Raw genomic sequence first — 27,893 nt, forward strand, 5'->3', positions numbered from 1 at the left:
GAGCGCACCGACCAACCAAACTCTTCCAGAACCATCCGTGCGTCACGCGGGGGCGGGCCCCGCGCTGGCCAATGGGGCGGTGCGGCGCCATCTTCGGAGCCAATAGGAGAGTAGGGGAGGCGGGCGCGTCGTGGTCGTCGGGTTCGGCTGGTCGTAGCGCTGAGGAGAGCGGAGCGGAGGAGACTTGGAGGAGTTGGAGCTCGGCGCTTCCCCTCCCCCCGCCTCACCCCACCCGCCCCAGCCGCCCCCTCCCTCCCCGCTCGGTCTCCGTCCTGCCGGGGCCCTCTCGGGGGCCAGGCCCATGGCTCCTCAGAAGCACGGTGGAGGTGCGGGGCCCAGCTCGGGCTCCGCTGGCGGCGCCGCCGGAGGAGGAGGAGGTGGCGGCGGCGGCGGAGGCGGCGGCGGCGGCGGGGGGTTCGGGGGCTCCGCCGCGGCGGCGGCGGCGGCTCCCGGCGGCAAATCCGGTGGTGCCGCAGGCGGCGGTGGTGGCGGCGGAGGAAGCGGCTACTCGGGCGGTTCCTCGGCCTCCTCGGCGGCGGCGGCAGCGGCGGCGGCGCTGCCCCCCGTGAAGAAGCCGAAGATGGAGCAGATCCAGGCCGACCACGAGCTCTTTCTTCAGGCCTTCGAGAGTGAGTACCGGGCCGGGGGGAGGAAGTGGGGGCCCGAGCCGGCGGGACCGGCTGGGGCCGCCGCAGAAAGGGCGGGAGGAGGAGGAGGGGAGGGCTGTGGAGAGTAGGGGCTTCCGGGGGTAAACATGGTCGGGGGAGGGAGGGAGCTGGGACCGGGGAGGAGGGCGAAGGGGAGCGGGGCCGGGGGAGGAAGGGGCTCGGCCGGGGAGGCGGGGGCCCGGCGGGGTTCGGGCGGAAGCGCGAGGTTCGGGGGCTGGTGTGGGGCAGGGCGGCGAGAGGCGCCCCGGGCCGGGGCCCGCCGGGCGGAGGGCGGGTTGTGTCTGCGCCCAGCCGATGAACTTGGTTTGTCAGTAACAGCTCCCATCAGGCTTTCGGGGTGGCTGGTTGCCTTCCCTCCTCTAACAGCCCTTGGAGGCACCGGGGAGTTGGGAGCGAGGAGGCTCTTCCTCCCCCTTAGCGACTGCCATTGGAGCCCCTTTCAGGGGCAGGATGTGATTAAGACTTCACTGTACTTGGTTTTTCTTTGTCTGGCAATAATTGTCCCTTAGTTGAGATTTCATATTGGAAATTGACCTTTGCGACCCACTCATCACCCTGTGGCAGTGCCAGATAGGAGGAGAATCCCCTTGGATGCACCAGAAAGTTGTTTATGGAAAGCTGCTTCAAAAGCACAGTGTAGCGATAAACTCACGTTGTACTGAAAGATTTCTGTGCAATTGCTAGGATTTGAAGGAAATTTTTAATGCCGTATGAGATACATGAGCCTGTTTTAGGATTGATGCTGTCACCGCTTATGCTCACTTGCTATAGACAGTGACAGCGTTTGAGAAAGCATTGGAGTTTTTGGTGGTGTCTCAAATCCTTAATAACGTGGGGTCCTTTGAACCTTCACCCTGTTAACAAATGTCTGTTTTCAGTAAATACTGTACTGCAAATAGGTCAAGTGGCAAATGAGTTTTAAGAGGTTTGTTCAGTGCTGGTGTCCAAGATGCGGGGAAAAAATTCCCTTGCCCATGCCTCAGTCTGTCAGACAGAGCTGTGCAGGTAGTGATCAGGAGTGAGTTAACGGTGTAAATGTACTATGGTGTGTTAACTCCACAGTGTGAATTCAGTGGGAGAACTGCAATACGTAAAGAGTGGATTAAAAAAATCCTAATAAATGTAGTATCGAATCACATTCTTCCTCAGTGGTTTTGTCCCTTTTCAAGGTCATATGCTAGAAAAAGATAAAGATTCGTTTTAAGCTTTTACTGAATAATAAGGACTTGAGAAACATGTCTGTCTGGAGGATGACAAGTGTGTTTCAGAGCTTTCGTACTTGGGAAAGCTAAAGTTGAAGCAGCAGTGTGCTGTCTTTAAATTAAATTACATCCTTGTGAGTGTAAGTGGTTTTGTGCCTTTCTAAATTCTAATCATGTCATGGTTTTTTGGAGACTAAAACCCCCTGAGATGCTTCTTTAAAAGTTGTGACTACTTTACGTTTTCACTTTCTAGCAAAGTGCACGTTGCTTAATTTCTTTCTTTTCCATCTTTCCTCTTGATTTGAAAAACACAGATTTTATTACTATAATTTGCATTAAGCGGAATTTTACTGGTTTTCATCAGGCTTCTGAAAGGAAATACTGAGAGAATTCTAAGATTTCCTTCTCTAATAATAATATGTCTAATAATAGATTCTTTGGGATCTTAACATTCATAAGTGTAGAAATAAGGCTGAATAGTATCTTTAAGAAGTGGTAAAGGATATAAAATGCTGTCTTCCTTCACTTTTAATCACAGAATTCCATAGACTGAAATAAGGTTTCCAGCTATTTGAAATAAACGTTTTGCAGTCATATGAAAATAAAGTTTTCTGTTTCTTAAAAAATAGTTGTTTGTTTTTCTTTATATGGGAAATGGAGGCAGTGTAGCAGCCTTAGCACAGGAATCAAGGCGCTCTCCATTCTCTCTCTGTTTCTCACCATTTAATGTGTTTTATCAAGTCGTTTCTTGCTGACATTACCTAATGAAACTGGCTTTTATTTCAGTTTAAAAAGGGTGTATTTCAGTTTAGATTAGAATTCATTTAGATACAACCTGATCCAGACAAAGCTCTTTTTTGTCCTGATTTAACTGAATTGGTTGAAACTAAGCTGAAGCTCTTCTTTTCTGTAGGCAAGTCTCGATCTTTTGAACTTTGGTTATTACACCTATTTCAAACCATGCTGCCCTTTCATGTCTGTACTGCATACGGCTGTATTATCCTCCCTCTGTTTGCTCTTTGAAACAGTGGTTGCTTTACCAGAATCATCATTTTTCTGATCCTGTGAACGTAAAAGGGTTTTGGAAACGAATTTCCTCTTGTAGAATGATCCGTAATGTGTCATAGTCAACTGACAGTCTCTCTACTTGTTTTGGTACCTTGTGCAAGTGACCTTGGTATTTTCCAGAAGGATAAAACAATCAGATACCAAATTGTCTGACTATGTAAATCCAGTGTACTATTTTGGTATTGTATCACGTGTTTCTTAACTTTGTGGAGAAAACTTTCCTATTTGACAATAGGTTGTAATATGTAGAGATACTTTTTCTGTGCTTTTATAAAGCCTGCCAGAAGCATGCTTTGTGGAAAGCAAGAGCAGTCATAGTTGAGTTGTGACTACTGACTTATGGTAGCTTAAAAAGAAGTGGCTTTGTGTTGTACAGTAGGTGGAGTAACCTTTGACTTGTTAACTTGGAGTTATTTGGACATCGTGGTGCTTCATTTAAACGATGACTTGCGATCATTATTTTAAAGAGCAAAAACATGCTAAAGAAGATATTTTTGTATCATTGTAAGGCTGTCTTTCTGGAGGTAGAAGGTATGTTGGATAACATGTATTTCTTTTTCTTAGAACCAACACAGATATACAGATTTCTACGTACCCGGAATCTAATAGCAGTGAGTAATTGGTCTTTATCACTCCTCTACTTTGGACTCGTAGGAAATTTTAATTAAAGCATAACCTTTTTCTTTGTTTTCCCCCTACAGCCAATATTTTTGCACAGGACTCTCACTTACATGTCCCACAGAAACTCCCGAACAAATATCAAAAGGTAACATTGTTTTTGAAAAGTAATCCTAGAATGTCAACCCAGTAGAAGTCCAAAAAATAGTGGAGGCCAGCCTCCTCTTTTCATGTGGTGTATCAAACATGACCTTTTCTTTTTGAAGAACTTAAAGAAATGTATACATCACTTCACAATTGATTCTGAGACCTAAGAACTTTTCTGCAATGTGAGGGGTGTGTGTGGCTTTGTGCTTGTGACTTCTCTTGATAGTGGGAGTACCCAAATGTGGAGAACTATCTACAGAATCCTTAGTAATTCTCCTGTTTGTTTTCGGTTTTCTTGAGAACTTCTTAATAAACAAACAAAGCCATGTAACATCTGAGCTTTTGTAATCAATGGTGCTTGATCGTAATCACATGAAACATTTTATTTTAAACTGTAACCTAAGTGTTTATCTAGAAAACAAACACAGACCTATTGGTTTTGATATTAAAATGTATAAATACTGCAGAGTGAAAAGTGCAGTGTATGTTATTTATTAGCAGAATTGCAAAGTCCTTTCAGTTACTTGCTTTTCACTGAAAATCATTTGTTATAGTTTGGATTTTTTTGTAGCCTGAACACTTACTTAAAAATAATATTTTAACACTGAAGTTCTTATTGCTTGGGAACAGTTGCTGTGGGACTGAAATACTTAATCATGAATGCTTAAGGAATAGCAATAAAATCTGATTATGCAGACAATTCTAATTTAAACTTTGTATCTAAGGAAGGTAATCTTTGCACGATATGTTAAGCAATAGAATTTGCATGGTTTTAATTTAAATATAGCTTATATTTGGCATTCTTGGATGTTGCTTAATGTTCTTGCCATTAGCCATTAGTGCCAACATCACTTTTTCTTCAAACTGAATCCAGAACATACATCTTCGTGTACTTAGGACAGATGATGATCAGATTTATCTTTTTTAAACTGGAACTTGCTGCTTACTTTACCTTTCAAAAGTTACCAAAGTGAGTGTTTTGCTGATTTTAAAATAATTCAGAGCTAATTTTTAATGAATAATGTTCAGGTTGTTTTGGGTTTTCTTTATTTTTAATGAATAATGTTCAGGTTGTTTTGTATTTTCTTTTGTTTCTGCTTTAACTAGAATTGTGCAACAGGAAGTTCTTGCTTATAGCTTCTATTAACTTCTAGTTGATTGAAATGCGTATGTTCTACCTGAATCTGTTTCTTTGGATATCTGCTCTAGTTGCTGGGAAACAAGGAACGGTACTTTGCATGTACATTGTGTTGTCCACTGTTCTAAATTCCAGTTCAGATTCAGCTGCACAAGTAGTTTCTCTTTGAAAAGTACTTATTTTCACTAGTTCCCTTAACGCTTTGTTTTAGAGCTAGGATTCTAGGTAGGTAGTGTTCTAATAACAGACATTAATAGCCATTTCACTCACTAGTTCTGACAATATTGAAATCATTCTGGTAATTAGGTCTAGGAAGATTTAAGTAAAACACTTCAGTATGTTTCCTTTATAAGAACAAACTAATGCATCAGAAATGAGGTAGCATAATTGAGGGGAGAAAAAACCCCAGGAAATAATAGTGAAGTGCATTGTTCTCCTCTCCCACATTTCCATACTCTCTCAGTACTGTGGTCCTTCTCTTTCAGCTTAGTTAAAACCACAAAAGTTGTAGTTTAAAGTTAGTTTGGACTATTTAGATGTAGTGGCAGAACAGACTCAACTGAACTTCCAGAGCAGGTTAGCAGGGTAGTTGTTTGCTGATCCGTGCTGGTAAACACTTTCAAATATGTACAAGACCTGAATTGTCATTCTTCATTCAATAGAAATAGTTAAGGTGTGTGATCATGTTACTCTGGTGGAAAAGGGGGCTTTAAAAGAGGAAAAATATCAAAACTAAAGTAGAAGGATCTTATAGAGGCTTATATTAGGAAAAAAAATACGTACCTGGCTTCAGTATAGTGAAAGTGCTAGTAGAATTCTTGTTGCAAATAGGTATTTTTTGGGATTGCATCATTGTTAGCCTGCTTATGTGGGCCATGACTATACATATGTATTTATTTATTCCCCTAGAACTTGTTAATTTTGCCATTTTTAAATTGCTGATCATTGTTTTGATTGCCATTTCTGTAACCAGTATCATATGTGAAGTATAAATACTCATCTCCAAAATTACCTATCACAAGAGTAATTATAGCTCCACATCTTTTATCTCTAGTTCTACAGTCTGAGAAAAATGTCAGACAAATTTTATCGCTTGGAGGTAGGGAAGTAAAACTGCATTTTTACCGAGAAATTATCCATTGATGTTGATCAGTATGTTTAATACTGAGAAATTGTTTTTAAAGACTAGAATGCTTAAAGTATAGAGAAATGTTGGTAGGGAGTAAGTTAATGGGCATGTGTCAGCTTGGGCTAAAAAAGCATTGAAGTTGCTGCTTGTCATTGGAGAGGTGATATGCTTTGGTCAAATGATACTTGATGGAGAACTGAAATGGGCTTTCAGCCTATGGGTCTGTCTTCAGGTGTTTCTGTATTGCTAGGCAGTAATGATGACACTGGAAATAAGTTCCTAACTGCTAATAAAAGTTTCTTTCTGTACAATATTTGGAGAAATGAATAATTATTTATTTATTGGCAGGGTAAAGGTATGCTGGGATGTGACTTTTAATACTTTGCTAATTATTACTGTGTTTGACTGGAATAAGAGTGGGTGGAGAAAGGAATGTGCAAGATGCACATACTTGTAACACAAGTAAATGCTGTCTTGAAAACCCTGAGTGTTAGGGATGGTTATTATAAAAACTTTGCTTTGTCTGATATACATGGGAACATAAAAATAGTAGTTTAGTTTAAAGGAATTTCTGTAATTTTAAAATTTTCTTACAAATTTCTTAACTTTAAAGGCAACAATTTGGATTTAATGTGGTTTTTGTTGCTAGTTTTATTTTTTCTGAGAGATTATTATTTTAGGAGGACTCTCCTCTTGTGTTGACTAACCTGAGTTTGAAATTAGGAAAGGTGGTGTCGTTGTTCTTTTTGGCCCAGTAATGCTCACAAATACGAAATGCAAGCTGTGTCAGATACTAGTATATCTTCTGAAGGATTGTTAAACTTTCCCCCATTCCTGAAATATGTTTGTCTCTTAGCTGGTTTGTGGCTCATATTCCAGTCATGACATAACTTTGCTGTAGAGCTCTTTTAAGCAATTCTTTAGTCTGAAGAAGGCTGCTTGCTGTTCTGCAGAACAGTGGCTGATTTTGATGAGCTTGGACAAAGGGCATGCAGAGATGTTTTTTACCTTAGAATCTGAAACTTTCCAGAAATTCTTTTTTTAACATGTCTTGCTGTAAATCTGAGCGTTGCAATGTTCATTTTAATAATCCCTCAGTTTAGTGTAGGTGAGTCAGTTCTTGAATCTGTCATCCGTGTGAACCTTAGGCTGAGTCAAGCTTTGAATCAGTGATTGTTTACTACACAAATCATAAAGATTTTTGTCCTTGTTATCTGACTGTAGCCCTGTATTTGTGTTTCTTGTCCAGTGCTACTATTAGCCACCATGTGATTGGTAACTAAGTCATTCAGATGCATTTCATGCTGCATGTGGACAGTGTATGACATCAGTGTTTCTTCAGTCAGGATATTTCTGTAGATGATGCTTCCCACATCTCCAGAGCGTGTCATCGTTGTTCCCTCCACAAGAAATCCAGTATTTGGCAACAGCTTATGTTCTTCTTTCTTCATTTTTCTAAAGCATAAATGTAAAGGAAGGATGCCCTCACAGCGCTGGCGCTGTCACTCTAGTCCAGTGCAATTTTGTTGGCATCTAGGCCCAAGCATTTATTTGCCTTTAAAGAAAAAAAAGACTATTCTGGAAACCACTGAACAGCTTCTGTTCGTGAGTGAACTTTATTTAGCAATGAACAATAAATTGTATGTATGGTAGAACAGGTTGAACATAAGAGCATGAACAGACTGATGTCAGAATTACGGAGAGAAATGGTTTGAACTGATTATTCTCTATGACATTGTTTCCTGTGAGTGTGCTCTAGAAGTAGTTTCAGAATTCGTTGGTTTTTGTATTGTGTCTATTTAATATAACTTCATGAAGAAAGAAGGATTTAGTTTTTTTATAATTAGGCTATTTGGTCAGATGAGATTTTTAAGTGGTTTTCATTATTATGATCAAGTTTAAAATAGTAATGACTGAAGAGTTGACACGTAAATTCCTAGTAGGTGTAAGTGTCACTAATGCAGGAAGACTTTCTTTGACCAGAGCTGAAATGTGGTTAGACATGGTCATGGTTTTAATTCTTTGTATTCTTTTGATGCTGCTTGAGAAGCAGTATTGCAGTTGTGTCCCTACCAGATGGGTGTGCTACTATGTATAAAAAGGGTGCTTTCTGAACAGAAAGCTAAAGTTGTACAGATAGACAGTTTTAGATTGAAAACCAAGTCAGATAAATTTTCTTGTTATATATGATGGGAATAGTGGCTGTGTGAAACTATTCTTTCTGCTTTTTCTTTGCAGGAAAACATTCAAAGTAGATGACATGTTATCAAAGGTAGAGAAAATGAAGGGAGAACAAGAATCTCACAGGTACTATCCTGCATATGTATTTGTGTGTGTACAAATGAGCATGTGCTTAATCAAAAGTATTTGATGAAACGAAAGTGATAAGAGTAATTATCAGAAGCAAGGTACTTACTGTTTGAAATGTTGCTTCTGAAATCTTGAAATGGGTGTTTGTGCACTGGTCACTGAAAAACTTAAAGAAAAAACAGTATCAAGAAAAGCTTTCACTATTTGTCATGCTGTTTCTTGAAATGTGTATAGAAGTCTCAAATAGGTATTTGTCATGGGTAGCTTTTCCTAGTGCTGAAATAAAAGGGTATGAAAAGCTTGTTTACTGAGAAGTGATCTAGTATCCAACATGTTTGTGATGTTTGAGTGTGGTAGATGATAACCATAACAGGATCTTGTAAATCGCATCCTTTCTGTATGAGTTAAAGCCTGAAGCTTGTTGTGACAGCATGTATGATGGAAATTAACCCATCAGTTCTCAGACTTCCAGAATAAGCTAATCCACCATTCAGTCAGGGGTCTGGTTTAGTCGTGGAGGTTGGCTTTGTGTTCTCTTTTGGTACAAAAACTGTAGATAATTTGCCAAAACCCTTTCATTTAATGTACTGAATAGATGGTGAAATGTAAAACATTCTGGACATTTTAAACCAAAACCAGACATTGTAAAGACTGACCTAAGTTGCTGCTGTGTGTGAAGACCTGTTGAGATGGTTTTTTGTGGTGGTTGCTTGGGTTTTAACCAGCTATTCTCTTTCCATAGTGTTTGCAAATAGACTGCTTTAGAGGCAGCCAGGCTAGGTGCAGTTTAGTCTCAAACAAACATATAAATTTTGTGTTCTAACAAGCTTTATATACTTATTTTTCTTAATTATCTTCTGTTGCATATATTGTAGGTACTTGCTAGGTAAATATCCTCTTTTTAAGGATAAGGATCACGTTGAAACTAAATAGAGTATTGATTTGTGTGTTGTTTTTTTGCTTTTAAAACTATTAAAATTGTTCTTTAGTCTAGAATTGGTGTGGAAAAATAATCTGGATGAATGATGCAAGTTGCTGTGGATGCAGTCTTTTGAATCCTGAAGCTATTGGCACTTTCACTAATCATGTCCTTGCTCTTGGGAATGTTTGTGTTTAAAAATAGGTGTTGAATCTCAGGTTTTATCTTCCTGAGAAGTCAGTGAAGGTGATCAAAGTTGTATCTGGTGTTATAGTGTAACAGATGATACCTTGTTTAATGCTGTGTACCTCAGAAACACTTAAGTGTTTTTGAAACCCATTGTAATCTGGGTGTATGAATACTTGCTTTAAGCTGTGACGTATTCTGAATTTAACAATTTGAAATGGAATGGGTCTGCAGTCAGCAGAATACTCTCGAGGATACTCTAGGCTCTGAGCTGCAGTGCTGCGAAACAAACCAGATGCAGTTAATATTTTGATCGTATATGTCATGAATGATACAGACTTGATGTGACTGATAATCATTATTTCTACGGCAATAGCTTCCCCATTAGAAAGATTCTCCTCACCAAGCTGAAAATACTTGTTAAAGAGAAAAAGATTCATAATCAAGTGCATGGTTCAGGGTGAGGTTCTAGAAAATTTACACCACAATTCTTCTCTTGCTGAAGAATCTGTAGGAAGTGTGTTTGCCTGCCTGTGAAGGCAGGAGCTCGTGTTGACAGTGCCCTTTTACTGTGGTGTTTAAACCTCTGATTTTAATTATATATCAAGCCATAGAATACACAGAGACAATCAGTGTCTTTAACAGAAAACTGGTCTACAGTTTTGCATCAATTGCAGTTGCTGTATGCAGGCAATTTCCAAGTTAGAAAGAGGGACATCATTATAGTTCTGCCTCTTGTCTAGGCCTGTCCTGAACGTCAGTGAATGGAGTGGAGTGGCTGCTGTGAGAAGAAATTAGTTATTTGTTCTAACATTTCCTTTCTTGTTTTTCTGTTTAGCTTATCTGCTCATTTGCAACTTACGTTTACTGGGTTCTTCCATAAAAATGGTATGTTTGCTAATTCATTCATTGTACTATTAATTTGTATAGAACCTTTGAAATTAGTGTAGATCTGTGAGGGGAATGGTTGAATGTTTTTAATATTGGCTATTTGGACACAGATTTTAACTTAAGTTCGGACTGTCCCATTAGTTATAATACTTTCAGTAGCACTTGAAATATGTTGTAGAGTAATTGGAATGTTAAGCAGATGAACTTCAGGGGTTTTAATCAAAACAGTGGTTGAGAAATACGTGAAGTCATCATCCATTCAAACTGAAATAGGCCTTGAGGAATTCCTGAAGAAAGTGATTCCATGGGAGTGTCTTTGGGGTATTTGATGTAGCTTTAAAAACAAAACCCAGGCTTCAAGTAGTTAGAAAATTTAGTGGGTTTTAATTTAAAATAGAAGTGTGAGAATAAATTTTATCGAGTAGAGACTAGAAATGAGGCAAAGGCCGTGTCAGCGATTAGAAAAGCAGTGGAAATTGTGTGGTAGTGACTTGCAGTCATTCTATTGTGTCTTTTATGCACATAAGGCTTTACCTCTCAAAATCAGAACATTGGACTTCAGAAGAGAATGATGGCTTCTGTTCCTTTAACGGGAGCAGAGGTGACATGCTTTGTGCTGTATAGGTGTGGGTAAACTCACTGTCTTTTTACTTCCCTAGAGAAAAAAAATAGATGTTTATCTATTAAAATGAAGTGGAGTTGCTAATTTTTCTGTTAAAAATATTCTGAATGGCAAATTAGTCTTTGGATATAAAAGCTAATACAATTCACGTTAGAAGTTTTGCACTTTTTCTGGATGCTGCTACCCTCAAAGTATCTTATGCTTAAGCAGGTCTCTTCAGTAAGGTACTTGAAAGTTGCAAGTGTCTAGATTTCGGAATCACTTCGGTATTAAACTGTAATATTATTCTGAGGAAGTTCTTAAAATCTGTAGATATGGAACATTCTGGAACTTCAGAATATTGCTGGTCTCAATGGATATTATTCTTGTCTCTGCTCTCAGGAACTTCATGTTACGTGTTGCCTTCAGTATTTAAGCTGGGAAACCAGAAGAGACTTTTGGGGCAGCTAGTGATAAGAATAGGGAAGTACAGAAGAAAGGTGGAGGAAAGGGTGTACTGATGTGTTTTAAAATACCCAGTGGATGGGGTGGTTGTTCCTTAACTTTTGCTGACAGACCTTCATTTTGTTTGAGCAACCTGCTCTAGTGGAAGGTGTCCCTGCCTGTGGCAGGGGGTTGGAATAGATGATGTTTAAGGTGCCTTCCAACCCAAACCGGTCTGTAATTTTGTGATTCTTACTGCTCTTCTATTATGGTGTGGTCTTACACAGACATGGGCTGTAGTAGATTTTTCAAGGTGTTAATATGTTTAATGATTTCTGCGTGGTTTTGAATGTCCAGATTACATGACTTTGCTGTTAACTGTAAAAACCTTTCACTTCAAGAGAATACGACAAATAGTTAGAGCCTGATGGCTATTTGTAGCATAGAAAAGGATGTCATTAACACATGTAATATGTGCTGTAGTGAATATTAAATACAGAAAATATTTAAATTAAGCTAATGCAGTTAATATGCTTATTTGTCTGGGTAAAAATTACACTAGAAACTCTTGAAATTGAAGTGTGGCTTTGGTTGCTCCTCCCTCCATGTGACATGGACTAAGGTGAAGCCATTGTGCTTTTTAAATTAAGCCCACCGTGATATATGTAAGATTCTGAAAGAGCAGAAATAATTTCTTATAGATTCATTCAGTTTGGGCTGATCACTGTTGTTCAGAATTTCTTCCAGAAACTGTTCTTTAACCACATTTGTAATCGGGTTTTATCTTTGGATTTTTCCATATGAGGCACATTTCCAGATAATCATAAATTCACATGATTAAATGTTCTCTTACTATACAGTGAAATCTGTTTTGTAAGACAGTTCTTAATTGGTATTGCTGATCCTACTGCTGGTAGTACCTGTAGGAAATTTATACTCCAGAGACTGTGAAGCCAAGTCTTCCAAGACCTTTTTCTCAGGTTCAAGAGTCTTTTAACAGCTATTCTGCATATACTTAACCTTGCATAATATTTAAAGGGTTGTTGTTGTTATTATTTATTTATTATTATTATTATTATTTTGGGGGTTTTCCCTATCTGGTAGCATCTGGATCTTAAGTTTTGATGCAAACCAAATTCTAGGTTTGCAAACTGTAAAGAAAAGAACATACAAGAACTAATGTAACTCATCTGTAACTGTGTATTCTGACTTTCCTTAAATCTACCCATGCCCTTTTTGTCTGCTATAGAATGGTTTTGGCAATACCAAAGGTAGCAAGCTTACTTTTTTAAACACTGGTGATCAACTATGCTTTTAAATCTGCTAGTAGTAGAATAGTTGGGTAGCATATGTTCTCAAGGGGGAATTTGCACTAAGTTTGGGGAGAATTGCAACTTAGAATTTGGCTGGAGGTCTTTGTGCCTGATGTACCTGTGGTTTAAAAGTAGATTTACACCATTTGCAGGTGGATTTACACCACTGACTAGATCTTTTTCAAAACTTGAAATATTTTTCTGTTTAGATAAGCCATCACAAAACTCAGAGAATGAACAAAATTCTGTAACCCTGGAAGTACTGCTTGTGAAAGTTTGCCACAAGAAACGAAAGGTAAAGATGATTTGTCAAACTATAAAGCAAAATGTTTACCTGAACATGTAATTAACATTACCATGCAACAAGGTAATGATGAAATGATGCTTCTGTTGAGATTAAGTTAGTACGGAATAGATTAGTTCTTAAAGTTGTTTTCTATTGACTGGATAAGGGATCATTAAGAAGCAAATATACATCTATTTGATACATATATATACATACAATATATGAACATCGCTCTACTTTGTGAGAAATAACTGGAAGTTTTAATAAAGGGTTCAGCTTTGTTCATTGAATTCAGCTTGCTTGGAAGTCAGAGTCACTCACTGTGAATTTCAGCCACCTCTATTTTTACTTCCATTTTTTTGTTTCAAATTGTTAAATTAATTCTGTTGCTATGTCCAGAGGCTGAAGTAAACCAGGCAATCACAAAATCGAGTAGTCTGTGCCTTGTATTCTATGCCTTTTTTGCTTTTGAAATAAAAGGAACAAGTTGTTTTGAATTCTCCAGTCATTTGCCAATTCTTGCCTCTTTCCTTGCTTTTTCTGTACCTATGTTTTTTACATTGATCATCTCAATTATTGCAGATTTTAGCTTCTATGAATCATAAACAATTTTTTAAGGCATCTTTGAATTTGCTTGCTGTTTTAGCTGTGTTTGTTTCACACCAGTTGGCAATTTATCTTCACAGCTAGGGGAATATGGGAGGCTCAGTAACACATGCTGTAATTTTTAACCAAAAAGGGAAAGATCTACAGTCAGGACTTTGTGTATTTCCTCTGAGAATGTTAAGCTGTTTTAACACGTTTTTAAGAGTTAATACTGTTTCTAGCCAATTTTGTTACTTGCTAGAGTATGGATATATATGGTAAAAGCAGGAGGTGCTGATGGTTATTTGAAATGCTTTGCTGCAAGTTACACACTTAGGCCATCTTGCCTTGTTTTTCCAATACTACACAGTGTTCAATGATCTATTTAAGAGATACTGAATATAATAAATCCTAGGTAAGTGGTTCTTTATCTCCCAGATATTACAAAGTGCACTTTGTAATATTGGAAGGAGAAGATAGGAAGCCCTTGAAATATATATATAACCAAAACATTTAATTTCTTTAGGTAAACAGAATTTAATTAGTATTAATGGCTTTTCTGCAATCTTTCTGAGTGCCTCATGTTAGTGTTAATTTAATCACTTAGGGAAAGATGGCTGCTGCCAGAAGTGGTTATTAAATGCCAGTTTTATTTACACATTCAAATATGTGGTTTTACATTTAAAACCTGGGATTGTTGCTCCAGATTTTTTAATTTACATCTGTTACAAGGCTTATTTTCAAAAAGATGGCAGGATGAGTACAAATCAGAAATGGTATGAATTTTAATACTTCGTATCTTTCCTTTGGATTCTAAAAACCTAAACCTTAGCTTTCTTTTTTCCCCTACAGGATGTCAGTTGTCCTATAAGACAGGTTCCTACAGGTAAAAAGCAGGTGCCTTTAAACCCAGACCTCAGCCAAATAAAACCGGGCAACTTCCCATCGCTCGCAGTTTCCAGCAATGAGTTTGAACCAAGCAACAGCCATATGGTGAAGTCTTACTCATTGTTATTCAGAGTAACTCGCCCAGGAAGAAGAGAGTTTAATGGACTGATAAATGGCGAAACTAATGAAAACATTGGTAACTTTAGTCTTTAAATATGCTTTTACAAGGTTTCTCTTGCAGGCATCTATTCACTTGTCTTGATGTGCAGCATAGGTCATACTCTGAGAAGGGCCAGTAATAAGATGAGGAATTAAATTGGCTTTCATTTGTTTTCAGTCTTTTTCAAGATGGGGATGAAATGCAGTTGGCAGCTAGAAACTGCTTCTAGTTTTGTGTAAATTTAAGACCAATTTTTACTAACGTGTGATGACGAAGGTGTGAGGCAACACTTTTGGGAGAGTGAGTAGTGTAAGAGAGCCCTGTAGTCGCAGTGACTGTCATTAAACCTCCAGCAACACTGATGACTACTGACTCGGCTGTAGATGCTGTCATGGTGTCTCATCAAAATTAAATGACTAGCCAATAAAGAAAATAGCTTTTAGAAACTTGATATTGTTTTCTTAATCTTAGCAAGACAAGATGTGTTCTAGCCTTGGAGAGTGCATGTAGCATGGAAGACTTTCTGGCTTGTTTATAGCTACAAGAGGAGGAAGATCAAATACCAACTGATGCTGATAGAGGAGTAAGAATCAACTCTAAATAAAAATGAACATACCAAAAATATGATTACTGTTAAGCTAAGTGCTCCTTCTGTTGCCATTGAGCTGTTTATTAAATACTGTGTCCTTTTCTGTTGTATGACACATCTGACATTATCAACAGTCAGTTGTATTCTACAATTGCACAGAAGCTGTTTGATCTTTTGAATTTGTGTTTCTATAATAATGGAATACCATATTTGTTATGTACAGATGTCAATGAGGAGCTTCCAGCTAGAAGGAAAAGAAACTCTTCAAATCGTGAAGATGGGGAAAAGACATTTGTAGCACAAATGACTGTGTTTGATAAAAACAGGTAATATTATCTAAAATAAATATTGGTTCTGTTAATAGTTAGGAATTTGTTTAGTCTTAAATCTGTACTTTATTTTCAGTGTTGGCTGTCCTTGGCTGCATTTTTAGCTGGTATTTACAATAAGAGCTTGGGATTGTTGTCTTAAATAAAAAGTCTGTCGGTTTCATAATGCACATTTTATGCTTAGACCCGTTCAGTGACAGTTGTAAATAATTCCCTTTTATGAACTTGAGTATTGTCCTGTTAATATGCATCAATTTGTTTGTCCTGTTTTTTGACAGATGGAATTCTTGTGGATCTGTTAAAGATCAGTCACAGTGTAATTAAAAATAAAACGAATAAAAAGTCTCTGAAATATGCTACTGCTTACGTTCTGTCTGGTGGCATCATTTTCTCCGTGCCCAAAGTCCTGCTGGTGCAGTCACAGATCTTACTCTGCTAGCATGCAAAGAAGACATTTGTTCTCCATTACTATGGGGAAATCAAACAAGTAGTTAAAATCATGTTGGTTTGCTAGAACAGAGCAGTTATTGCTAAAGCAGGAATAAATATGAGATTATTTGGAGGGGGTGTTGTTCTATTTAGGGTGTTTTGCTTTCGCAGGAAGATTCCCACCACGGTATTAATTGTGTATTAATAGTAGCTTTCCTACATCTCTTGGAATCACTTGGATGGAGGCTTTTGTGTCAGGTGTTTGACATTAGGCAGCTTTTTCATTATGGATGGTGTTCACCTGTAGGTTCGCACTGAGTTGCCAGATTTGCCTGAAAATCTGCCTTTTGGGTTCATGGAAACTTGTTACTGTGAAATATATTCTACATTTTAATAAACAAACAATAAATTTGAGCTGCTTTACTCATAATACATGCTTTGTCTTGCCAGACGCTTGCAACTTCTCGATGGGGAATATGAAGTGGCCATGCAGGAAATGGAAGAGTGTCCCATTAGCAAGAAAAGAGCAACATGGGAAACAATACTTGATGGGAAGGTATGGATTGCCTTAGTGACAGAAAGACCTGTCTCACTTAAAATGGTCCGAATTCAGGTGGAATTCAAAGTGCAGTCAGTGATTGTTCCTCTGAAAATGGAAACAAGAAGTAGTACTTCTCCTTCAGGATGTATGGAAACTCTCAGTTTGGGAAAGCTTTGGCTATGCAAGATCATTAATACAAGCAATGTTAACTACTGTAGGTGTGACAGCTGTTTCTTTCAGTGACTTGGGAATTTGTCTCATAAAATCAGGCAAATTCAATGTTTGTTATTGTAATAAATTCAAGTTGGCCAAGTCAGAAGGAACAAACTGCAGAGGCAGAATATTTTGGGGAAAGAAAGAGGAACCCAGAGCTTTCATAGGTGTGATCTTGTACACACCTTAAGAGAATGCTGATTAAATTTAGTGATGAAGGGAAGGGGGTGTGTCAGTGTAGGTGAAGGTGGCTTTCAGAGAGAAGTTGTTGGCTGAGGTGAATCAACACTGTGATGCAGTGAATGCAGGCGACTTAATGCACTTACACAGTCACGTGCTTCTGTGTCCTGGGGGAGTATTGGTTGTAGTGACTGAGGAGAAGAATATGAAAATTCTGTGTGGTTGCAAAGTAGTTGCGTATGAACATGATCGTATAGTTATGAAAAAAGCAGAGATTAACCAAAGTGTATAGTAAAAGTATAGTTATAAGCTGTAGTATCTTGTTCAGCCTTTTCCTGGAATACTGCTTCTGATTCTGTTAGACTGTGTTCAAGACATTAAAACAGAAAAAGATAGAAACAGCTTTTAGGGAGATCATAGAAAGAGATCCTCCACATGTAATACTAAAAATATGTATCTAAATTGCTGTAACTTTGCTCAATTCAGAGAGGGATATGATTGCTGTCTGTTGTTGGGAGGATTTTCATACCCCAAAGAGAAGACAAAATAGTCATGGCTAATGTGTTTATCACCCAGATCTGATAAGCACATTGTCATTGGCTTTCTATTTTTGCAGTAGCATTTTTGTAACCTAATGAGACCTTAAATATAATAAAGAGCTTTTAAGGTGGAATTCTGTAATCTCATTGATAAATTTAGGGTATGATGCTTGATAATAGGAGTTTGGACTTCACTCGGGTCTCTTCTATTTCTTCATTACTATTAACTTGATAACTGAGTGGGATATAAGAACATATCCACAGGAGAATATAACAATAGCATTTTTGCAGCAGACAGTGGTAGTGGTACAGTTTTTAAAGTTTGTGTGTGTATATTAATATACAGTATTGGACCCCAGAATGAGGAGTAGGTGTGAGTAGAAAGAGAAGTCTATGGGCAGCAGGCTGGTGGGTAACGATGCAGGAAACTGCACAGTCATCATCTTCAGCTATTTTTTTCCTTGTTTCTTTTAGTATATCTAAGTGTGTATGCTTATGTTGAAAACACAAGGACTTCAGGTGATTAAAAAATTACATGTCCCCATTCTGTGTATATTTTCTCATGCTTGTTTTTGTACATGGGAAGACACCAATTCTCCTGTTTTACTTTTGATTTCCCTCCTCAGAGATTGCCTCCATTTGAAACATTTTCTCAGGGACCTACACTTCAGTTTACTCTTCGTTGGACAGGAGACACAAATGATAAGTCTACAGCTCCTATAGCCAAGCCTCTTGCAACACGGAATTCTGAAAGCCTCCCTCAAGAAAACAAGCCCAATTCCGTTAAACCTACTCAGACTATAGGTAAGCAAACTTGGGGTTTGCTGCTGAATAATGATTCGCTTAGCACTTCAGTGAGTCAGGAAGCCTGAAGCACAGATGCAGCTACTTCAGGTAATCTTAAACATGAAATAGCAAAAATGAATGGGCTTTGTTGTATTCCATATTTTGTACATTTTTAAGGTAAGTTTAAAAGCTAAAAAGTGGCATCTTTCAAGTCATTACAATACTGAGGTGATTATAAACAACGCTCATAAATCCTGATGTGAAATACATCAGGTGGAATCTGTGAATAGGACTTGAAGGATTGTCTGCTTTGCTCTGCTCATTTTAATTACTGTTCTGTAAGTATATGTATTTATTTTATTGATAATACAATCCTTTTTTTATGCTTTGTAGTGAAAATGAGTTGCTTAACCTTGCTTAAGTAGTGTACAATTATTTTGTTTTTACTTCTTTGCTTGGTTGGTATTTAATGTAGTAGTGGCACTTCTGTGGAGGCTACAGTGTCATTGAAAATGAAATGTAATTACCATTGCAATCTGATCCACTGCTTTGGAGATGACATAATGTCAAAACCAGTAATGCAGTCTGCTAATACTCACTGCAAATCTAAAACTATAGTTCTTGTTACTTTACTATATCCCATTATAAATTTACTATAATCCCATTATAAATTTAAAAAGTTCAAGAGCTATTGGAATGTATAGAAACTGCTCATTCTGCTGTGGATGTTATTGAAAAGTTTGTCTTGTGAAGCAGCTGAATATAAAATTCTATTAATATAATTCTGTTTAGCAGAAGACTGTAGTCTCAAGATACATGTTTAGATATCAAAAAGAACCCCATGATTTTTTCTCCTTAAAGAGTTGTTTAGATCTTCCTGTAAAATACTGGGATAGTTGTTGGGGTGGGGGGTAACTGATTGTTACTGCAGTCCAGGTAACTGAAAACTGTAAAAGCAATGTAGCTGTACAGCAGGTAACATGCTATTTGATTATAATTATATCAAGAAATTAAGCTTACCATAGTTCAAGACAACTTCGTGATTAATTCAGTTCAGTTGCTTAATTGCAGTTGTGTTTCTTCCTTGCTGTCCCACAACTTAGATCAGAAAAGCTGTTCCTAAATACTTCTGATACTAGATAGAAAAGGCACCTTTGACCATTGTGTTGGCTTTTTTTTTTTTAAATAGCAGTTTCCTGTCTCAGTCATATTTAATCTGAAACTCCCCTTTGATTCCTAAGTGGCAGTGGGGGCTGGCCTAGATACTATCTTTCTTTTGTCTTACTCCCAGTTGTTTGTAACTTCAGCTTGGAATGTTGTGTTGGCAGGTAAGGCCCTGGGACAGCTGGAAAACTTAAATTGTACAGAGGACAACAGGCTGCTCCTGCTGTTCAAACACCTATGAACATACCTAGACTCAACTGGCACCCGATTCACTTCAGAGTAATCGCTATTCCCAGGCTTGTCAATAGATTGGGACTGTGATTAAGGAAGCTTCTAGGTCCCTGTTACAGAAGTAATTATCTGGAGTGCAGTGGTTCTATCTCCAGGCTTAGTCTCTGGGGTGTTTTACCTCAGCTCAGGGATTGCAGGTGCTTAGGATGAATGACTGACAACACACAAACATGGAAGTATTTCCAATAGAAGAAAGGCAACAGAAGCAGGGAAGTACTTGGAACTTTCACTGTAAAAATTACTCTGTTTTCTCTTTACTTCCTCATTCCAGGCCTCCTTGTATTTTAGAGTTTCTTGGAGACCTAGATTGTAATTTGTTAGGCAGGTTTTATGCTCAGACTTGCAAAATAAATGGTGGTATGTTGACTGGCTCTGCAAAGTGTTAATTATCTACATCCTAGGTATAGAGGCAGTAGGGATGTGGCACAACTGTACTGCTGGTGGACTGATAGAACCCATTTTTTCTTGGATCGGAGAAGATAAGTATTTTAGTCAGTTGGCAAGGTTATACCAGGAACCACCTTCCAGCATGCAGGAATGTATTGTGCAGTGTTGTGGGGTATTTGATGGTTGTGCTGTTTTCAGTCTGAATACCAAGAAAAGAGTGAAAGTAAGTAGGAAACTTCTATCAGAGGTTCTGATAGCAAAAGAGAAAGATCCAGTGCGTCTTTCCCAAGGGTGTATGAATTTGGTGTTGTCATTTTACCTTGGCATTATTCCCAAGACAGAGCAGTGGAATAAACACATCAAAGACTTTCTAAATGTGGCAGCTTAAGCTTTGCTGTAATTACAAAGTGCTCAAAGTAACTGAGCCATGGAATTCTAATTGCTCTGATGTGGTGCAGGCTGAAGTGTGAGGCCTCCTCTCTTTTTCACACAGAAAGAGGATGAAATTTCCCTTGTTCTCCAGAACATTACATATGAAATAAGTGCATCTTCTAAAAGGTCTCTTTGTGTCAGTAGAGATGATAGTTGTTTTGCCAGCATTTCACCACTCAGAAGCAAGTAGGTGTCATTATTTGGTTTCTCCTGAGGGTAGATTTCTAAACCTCCTTTGATATGTGGGATTTCTTGTTAATTGTATAGGATCAAATAATCTTACTGAGATTAAAATACGTGGAAGAGGCTCAGAGGCAATTGAGCACTGCTGTTACACAGGAAGTGTTTGAGGGGTAAGAGTTAAGGGTTAAAGTTTCAGTTACATATTTTGTGTGATACTTGCACTTCATACTGCTGTCTGATGTGTCACTTGGGAAACTTCTGAACTTGAATTTGAGCTGTATTTGCAGTGCAGCCACCTGAAAGTATTGGGGTGTTTTATTTCCCAGTCACTGCCTTTAGCTATACCTAAAGAATTCTCTATTTGCTTAAATGGAGTAAGAAAAAATGCTGTTTATTACCTGACTGTTTAAGTTATCTGAAAGGTTCTCCAAGACTGAGCTACATCTGGTGTTCAAAAGTGGTGGGTTTGCCTGTAGGTTGGTGGAGGAAGCTGAGTGTCAAAACTTCCTTGTTGCTGATACGAGCTACTTATGTCAAAGTACACTGGAGTAGCGCGTTTCCTTCAGCAGCAGCGTGCCCTGCTCAGCACTTCCATACTTGGGTAAAAAGACTTCTTTATTTTTCCTTTTCACCAAAGAAACGTGTCTCTGTGTGTGTTTTCAGCTGTGAAAGAATCGCTGCCAACAGACCTTCAAACAAGAAAAGAGAGAGATGTTTTAAATGAACCTCGACAAAAGTTGAGAATATTTTACCAGGTATTGAAAATAAGTGTTAGGAGGAAACTAGAATCTAAATGTTTCATGGGATTAAAATGCTCATTTCTCTTCTGAGCTGGGTGGAAATTTCCATTTGCCTTTTCAGTGGATGCCTTAAGGGGTCTCAGATTCACATATTAAGAACCATTCCACATATTTCTTACTTACAGGAAGTGTTTCTGAAAACTAATCTTCCTGGGGGCACGTCTGCTGTTCCAAAATACAAAGGACATCTCTTGTTAGACATCTGGAGGGGGACAGGTGGTCTCCCTATGGGGGAGAAATTCTTGAGATACCAGAGTTTGAGTACACTGAGCTGGTGTAGTGTTCCCAAGAAGTTGCTATTACTGTAGAGGTCTCCTGAAATGATGGCCAGCTTTGTTTTGGGGCTTGAGAAGTGAATGAATGAAATGCATTTGATGCTAATAACTGCCTCTTGCTTTGTTTGCATCAGTTCCTCTATAACAACAACACGAGACAGCAGACTGAAGCTCGGGATGACTTGCACTGCCCATGGTGCACACTGAACTGCCGGAAGCTCTATAGTTTACTGAAGCATCTCAAGCTTTGCCACAGCAGATTTATCTTTAATTATGTTGTAAGTAACCTTGTACTTCAGCAGCGTGAAACACTGTACAGTCTGTCACAGACTGTTACATATGCAATGATTCTGTTGCAAGCCTGTTCAGTTGTAGAACTGTATCTACAGGTTAAATGCAGCTTCCTGTGAATGTTTCATGCTACATGGGGAGGGAAATTGTGAGTTTGATATTTTTGTATATGTATATATATTTTTTAAATAATGCCGATCACTGGAGGATGAATTCTGACTACAGTTGTGCATTAATGTACTTTTTATGTGATGCAGAAAGCAATGTCATCTATGTGTGGTTGGAAGTCTCTTGAAGCTTTAGGAAATTTAGTTCTAATTTCTAGGGTGCTTCTTAGCAATCTTCTGCTGATATTTTCCTTAATTTTATAATTAGTTCTGTTCTGAGTGGCTTTATATAAAACAGTAAAATGGTCCAGAGCAAGGAAGCTTTAGTAGAATTTGTTTCTAGAGGTTGAAGTTATTTGGTTGTTGTGAAAGGAAACTAGAGCTGTGTCGGGTTATTGATAGAGTGACGTTTTAGGTGTACAGAATTGAAAAGGCTACTTGTATAAACTGCCTGATGTATTCTCATTCCTGTTCACTAAGTACCTTTGCAATTGTCTGTTCCAGTATCATCCAAAAGGTGCTAGGATAGATGTTTCCATCAATGAGTGCTACGATGGCTCCTATGCAGGAAATCCTCAGGATATCCATCGCCAGCCCGGGTTTGCCTTTAGTCGCAATGGACCAGTCAAAAGAACTCCTATCACACACATACTGGTTTGCAGGTAGGGAGGTGGAAAGCAAGGTCTGTCTGGTTTTGTGTAATACAGCTGGAGTTGTGAAACCCAGGGGTTTGTGAACCTGCAGATGCACATGGACCGTGTTAAATTCCACTATTCTTAAGTGCAGTGGTTTACAACTAAATAAAATGTCATTGAAGGATGATAACTTTGCTTGTGATTTTTCTACATCTTTTCAGTTGAGGTACCTATGCAGAATGGTACAAATCATTTTAACTGCCTTGTCCTAAAACTTCTCTTCCCAAAAGGTGGAGTGTGGGTTGGAGCAGGCTATTGGGGTTTTTTATGGGGCTTATTTCACTGCTGGTGGTTCCTCTCCTGTGACAATTTTGCAAGCTAAAAAGCTTAGAAAAATAATTGGTATTAACCAATTACAGTTCTTAGTATTTTCATACTTTAGATGATGGGTGAAAGCAGTCACTTGTTCTACCTTCTGCCAGGCCAAAGCGTACGAAAGCAAGTATGTCAGAGTTCCTTGAGTCTGAAGATGGAGAAGTAGAGCAGCAGCGGACGTACAGCAGCGGGCACAACCGGCTCTATTTCCACAGTGACACGTGTTTACCTCTGCGTCCACAAGAGATGGAAGTAGACAGTGAGGATGAAAAGGACCCTGAATGGCTGCGGGAGAAAACCATTACTGTAATTATTCCATTTATACCTAATTACTTTAAATGGACTGTGGTTTTTTAAAAGCTGGTCTGCAGTTGTTGTAGGGAACAAGCATCGTTGTGACAATGGTGCTGGGCTTTAAGAGTAAGGAGAAAATTTTGTGATGCTGAGCCACTAATGATAGAAATTCATGGAATGGAAGTTGGTATTTTCAAGTATGTCTTTAGTTGCAAAGCCAGCTCAGTCACGTGTCCTAACAAGTTCTCATTGTCTGTGGCTGGTTTTCTCCTTCAGAGAGATGCTGGTATCACAGGAGCACACAGTGGGGTGTCTATAGATTATGGAAGTAAATAAGTATACATTCTGTGAGGTATAGGTGGCAGAAGTTGAATTTTAGGTGCGTTTTCACTACTTGTCAGCAGACGTGCGGTTCTGATGGGTGTGTTTGTGTCTTTTCTCCTTTCTCCAGCAAATTGAAGAATTTTCTGATGTTAACGAAGGCGAGAAAGAAGTGATGAAACTATGGAATCTTCATGTTATGAAGCACGGGTATGTTACTGTGCTTAGTTTGATGCAAATAAATTATATAGAATTGGTTGACCATCTTGCATTGCAATTCATTAAGTACTTCAAATTCAGTTAGCTCAGTTGGTTGGGAGAGGGTCATTAAAGAATAATTCAGTAGCAAGATGTTATTAAATTTAGTGTTTAAGTTGTGCCTAATAGCCCTATGGCTTTGGAAAAATAAAATATGGCAGATGTTGAGACTGAAATAGAGGGTCTGTGCAGTTATGTTGATAAACCATGTTATAGGGCATCTTTTTGTGTCTGAACGTGTTCTACCTGCTTAACACTGGCTTTCTGGTCTGGCAGGTTTATTGCTGACAATCAAATGAATCATGCCTGTATGCTGTTTGTTGAAAACTACGGACAGAAAATAATTAAGAAGAACTTGTGTCGAAACTTTATGCTCCATCTGGTCAGCATGCATGACTTTAACCTCATCAGCATCATGTCCATAGACAAAGCTGTTGCCAGGCTCCGAGAGATGCAGCAGAAGTTGGAGAAAGGAGAATCGGCCTCCCCAACGGATGAGGAATCTTCTGAGGAACAAAGTGGGACGACAAATGGCTATAGTGAAAATAATCTGAGAGAGAGGATTTCGGAAATGGATAGCATCTCAGGTATCACAAAACAGAGCAAGAAACAGAAGCTCTGAAGTCAGAAGTCGATTGCCATTCAACGGACAAGCATTGAAGTGACGTTCTAGGGTGTATGAGCTTGATAAAGAATTACACACAGAAATACAGAGATTCCAAACAGGCACTGCTGGATGGAAATAAATGATTTCAACAAGGATATTGTTTTAACAGGGTTTCTATTCAGTTAATTATGCAAGTACTACATGTATATCGGTTTTGGTGATGTAATGACAATATTCTAAGAGTTTGAGCATGAAGAGCAATATGAAAATCTTTTTGTAATTTTAGTAATTAGTGTCTTAAGAACTTTATGGAATTTACATAATTTAAGTATATGTAAAACCGTTTTTATATTAAGATTTTTGCATCTGTATCTGGCTGTTTTTCCTACCATGAAGTTGTGGAACAGCGGGGAAGGGGGATTGGGATACAGGTTCTGCTTTTCTTTAAAATTCTCCACTTAGCTTTTTGTGAAAATAAGGTCTCACTATTTAAAGTTTAACCTTGATCCTTGTATTTGAAATCATTTATCAATTGGTCATAAATTACAAAGTAATTTTTCTTTACACTAAAAACTATCAAAGTTGGTGAACTTTAGCACTTCCTTTGTCTTGTGCCTGTTTGGAGAGATCTTGGCTTTTCATGTTGCAGACACAGTGAAGTCCCACCTTGGCTTTTTGAGGTTACCAGCAGTTTGGTTTTCGTGGATAATTCCGATGTATTGATCGCCCAGTGTACCATTTTAAACTTGAACATTAGCTCCTTTATATTTTTGTTACACATTTACACAGCTACACAAACGATTTGATGTGTAAAACCCTTTTGACTGGGGTTCCACATCATGGTGTGCCATGCTAAAGCCGAGAGTCCATAGTCAGTACGTAGGCATTACGTCGATTAACTTCCTCTGAAGTTCATGCCTGCTGTTTGCCTGAGCACAGACTGCAAGTCCAGGCCATAGGTTTAGCTTTGGCTTTCGAGATGCCACTCTTGAGGGAAAAATGCACTGTAAAATTGGACCAGAAAATGTGTTGCACTTCTTATGTAAGTATTCTGTGATGTATTGTATTCAATACAGATACTAAGATGCTGACTAAACTATATTTGAGCAGTTTTGCACTGCTGTTAACACATTTTATGCATACGTTTACAGATTTTTTCCAATGGAAAGTGGTTTCACTACTGGTACAGTATCAGCACCGAAGGGTTTATTCCAGCAAGCACTGTGGTTGAGTGACATCACCTCAATTTTTTATTATCCTTTAAAATATTGCATTTTTCATATTCTTTATTTATAAAGGAACAATGCTGCTGTAAATACAGGTATTTTTAATTTTTTATTTCATTCCATCACCATGAGATGCAGTTCCCTGGTTGTTGAAGGGGTAAATAAGCTTTCTAATGGTGTCTTCATAAATTTATAAAATGTAAATACTGATTTTGATGGTCCTTAAGATGTGTTTAACTGTGAGACTATTTAACTAATGGTGTGGATGTGATTTGTCATCCAGTATTAAGTTCTTAGTCACTGATTTTGTGTACAAAATAGGAAAGAGGGAAACTGCAGCTTTCATTACAACCTTCTTGAATTTGCCAGCTCTCTGAGTTTTAGCAAACTCTAATTACGCCTCTGGATAGTCCATCGAGCATTTCTCTCTGGCTTTAATTTGCTAAAGCTGTGCACATATGTAAAAAAAAAAATAGATTATTTTAGGGGAGATGTAGTTCTAGAATTATTGCTTATGTCATTTCTTAAGCAGTTATGCTCTTAATGCTTAAAAGAAGGCTAGCATTGTTTGCACAAAAAGTTGGTGATCCCCCCAAAAATAGTAATGAAATTACTTCTGTCCAGTAAACTTTGTATGTCATGTCAATTTATAATAAAAGCTGAAAAAGTCCCTTTGTTTTCTATTTATAAAGATGCCTTTTCTATATGTACCTTTGATAAGATTTTGAAGATGCCCTGTAAGCTGGTTTAAAAAGAATTGGAATGGTACAGGAGATGTAAAAACAAAACCCCAAACCAAGAAACAAAACCAGTTCAGTTGTTTAAATGAACCATTGTTTTTACATTAAAATGTTTTATTTGAAAGAGGCTTTTGTACATAAAGTTCAGTAATATAAAATCTGCCATGATGGTTGTCCAGTCATTGTGTGTGCATGCAGAAAGGCCACAAGCAGCACCTTGTATCAACCTTCTCTTCTGCATGTCTTCTGAAATGTGAAAACAGGTTCTTCCTTTGCCAGATGTTTTAATCTTAAGGTTCTGTCCAGTCTTTTTGTTATATTTAAGGTGTCTCCATAAAATTGCCAGGTTTTCAGTGAGATTATCAAAGCTTGCTTTCTCCTTCCTTGGGGGCAGAGCTGAATACCTGAGCTCTACCTGCGAGCTGCGTGTCGCTGTTGAGAGCTCTAATTCGTGTAACTGACAATGAAACATGTCACTTGTGATGTGTCGAGACTTGTGTGTTTTCTACATGCAGGTGGTTAATGTTTCAAACCATGTATGAGATACTGGGTTAATCTGAGGCAAAGGTTAAATTGGTATCGGTTTAAAATGGTGCTTCTCTGGGACTGTGGAGGATGGACACAAACGGAACAAAATGAGTCGGGAATTGCAAACAGCAGACACTGAAAACCTTTTTCCATGTGAGAAGTAATTCAGATACTGGAATACAGGCTGCGACAGCTACAGTCTGTGAACTTGACTTCAGGCCACAGTTGTGGGGTATGGTTTTGCCTGTGAAATTGGCAAGGTTCTTCTAATCCAGCCTTTAATATGGTCATGGCAGATTTTAATGATGTTTTGTGTTTGGTGATCGTCTTCACACAACAGGTCTGTGAACCCCGAGTTGGAACCTAACATTTGACTTGAATATTTAATTCAGTGCATTAAATACTATATTCAAAACTGTTAGATGGATTTGTTAACCTGAAGTGTATGTTGCTTTGAGTGTGTCCTCAATGTAGTCCCTGAGTGTTTTGGAGGGTGGGGTAAAGATCCACTGCCTGGTGCTGCCAATAGCTTGAACTGCTGTGAGTACTCCCCTAACCCCAAAACCATCCCCCCCACCCCAGCAGTTTGATTCTGCCTCTGAGCATGCAACATCATTCAAAGTGAAGTATTTCTTAATTCGCAGAGCAGTTTGGTGCCATCATTGACCAGTGCTTGAGTGAAGGTGTCCTGCTGGTTAGAAATCTGATGCTGTGTGGATTGACAGTGGAGGAAACAAGAGCTTTGGATGAAGTTGGTAAGTGCTGCTCCCAGGTTGCTGGGTTTGAGCTGAAGGTGCACTCTCCATGAGAGGGCACCTTA

At 38.5% G+C, this 27,893-nt stretch overlaps 1 protein-coding gene across 2 annotated transcripts; it reads left to right on the top strand.

The window, feature by feature from the left end:
• Positions 1-116: 116 nt before the first annotated feature.
• Positions 117-27,494, top strand: SUZ12 (SUZ12 polycomb repressive complex 2 subunit). Of its 2 annotated transcripts, XM_030506159.1 has the most exons (16): positions 117-629; positions 3,503-3,549; positions 3,640-3,704; positions 8,209-8,277; positions 10,224-10,273; positions 12,844-12,929; positions 14,358-14,589; positions 15,366-15,468; positions 16,351-16,456; positions 18,000-18,177; positions 21,280-21,371; positions 21,826-21,969; positions 22,594-22,751; positions 23,207-23,405; positions 23,845-23,924; positions 24,249-27,494. In XM_030506159.1, exons 1-16 carry the CDS (start codon positions 302-304, stop codon positions 24,592-24,594), a joined length of 2,283 nt encoding a protein of 760 aa, XP_030362019.1. In that variant the 5' UTR covers positions 117-301; the 3' UTR covers positions 24,595-27,494. The 2 variants fall into 2 exon arrangements, with proteins under 2 accessions (XP_030362019.1, XP_030362020.1); XM_030506160.1 differs by lacking the exon at positions 3,503-3,549 and having other exon boundaries at positions 542-629.
• Positions 27,495-27,893: the final 399 nt, after the last annotated feature.

This window comes from Strigops habroptila, chromosome 14 (genome assembly GCF_004027225.2).
Source record: "Strigops habroptila isolate Jane chromosome 14, bStrHab1.2.pri, whole genome shotgun sequence".
In the NCBI taxonomy this organism is placed as follows: domain Eukaryota; kingdom Metazoa; phylum Chordata; class Aves; order Psittaciformes; family Psittacidae; genus Strigops; species Strigops habroptila.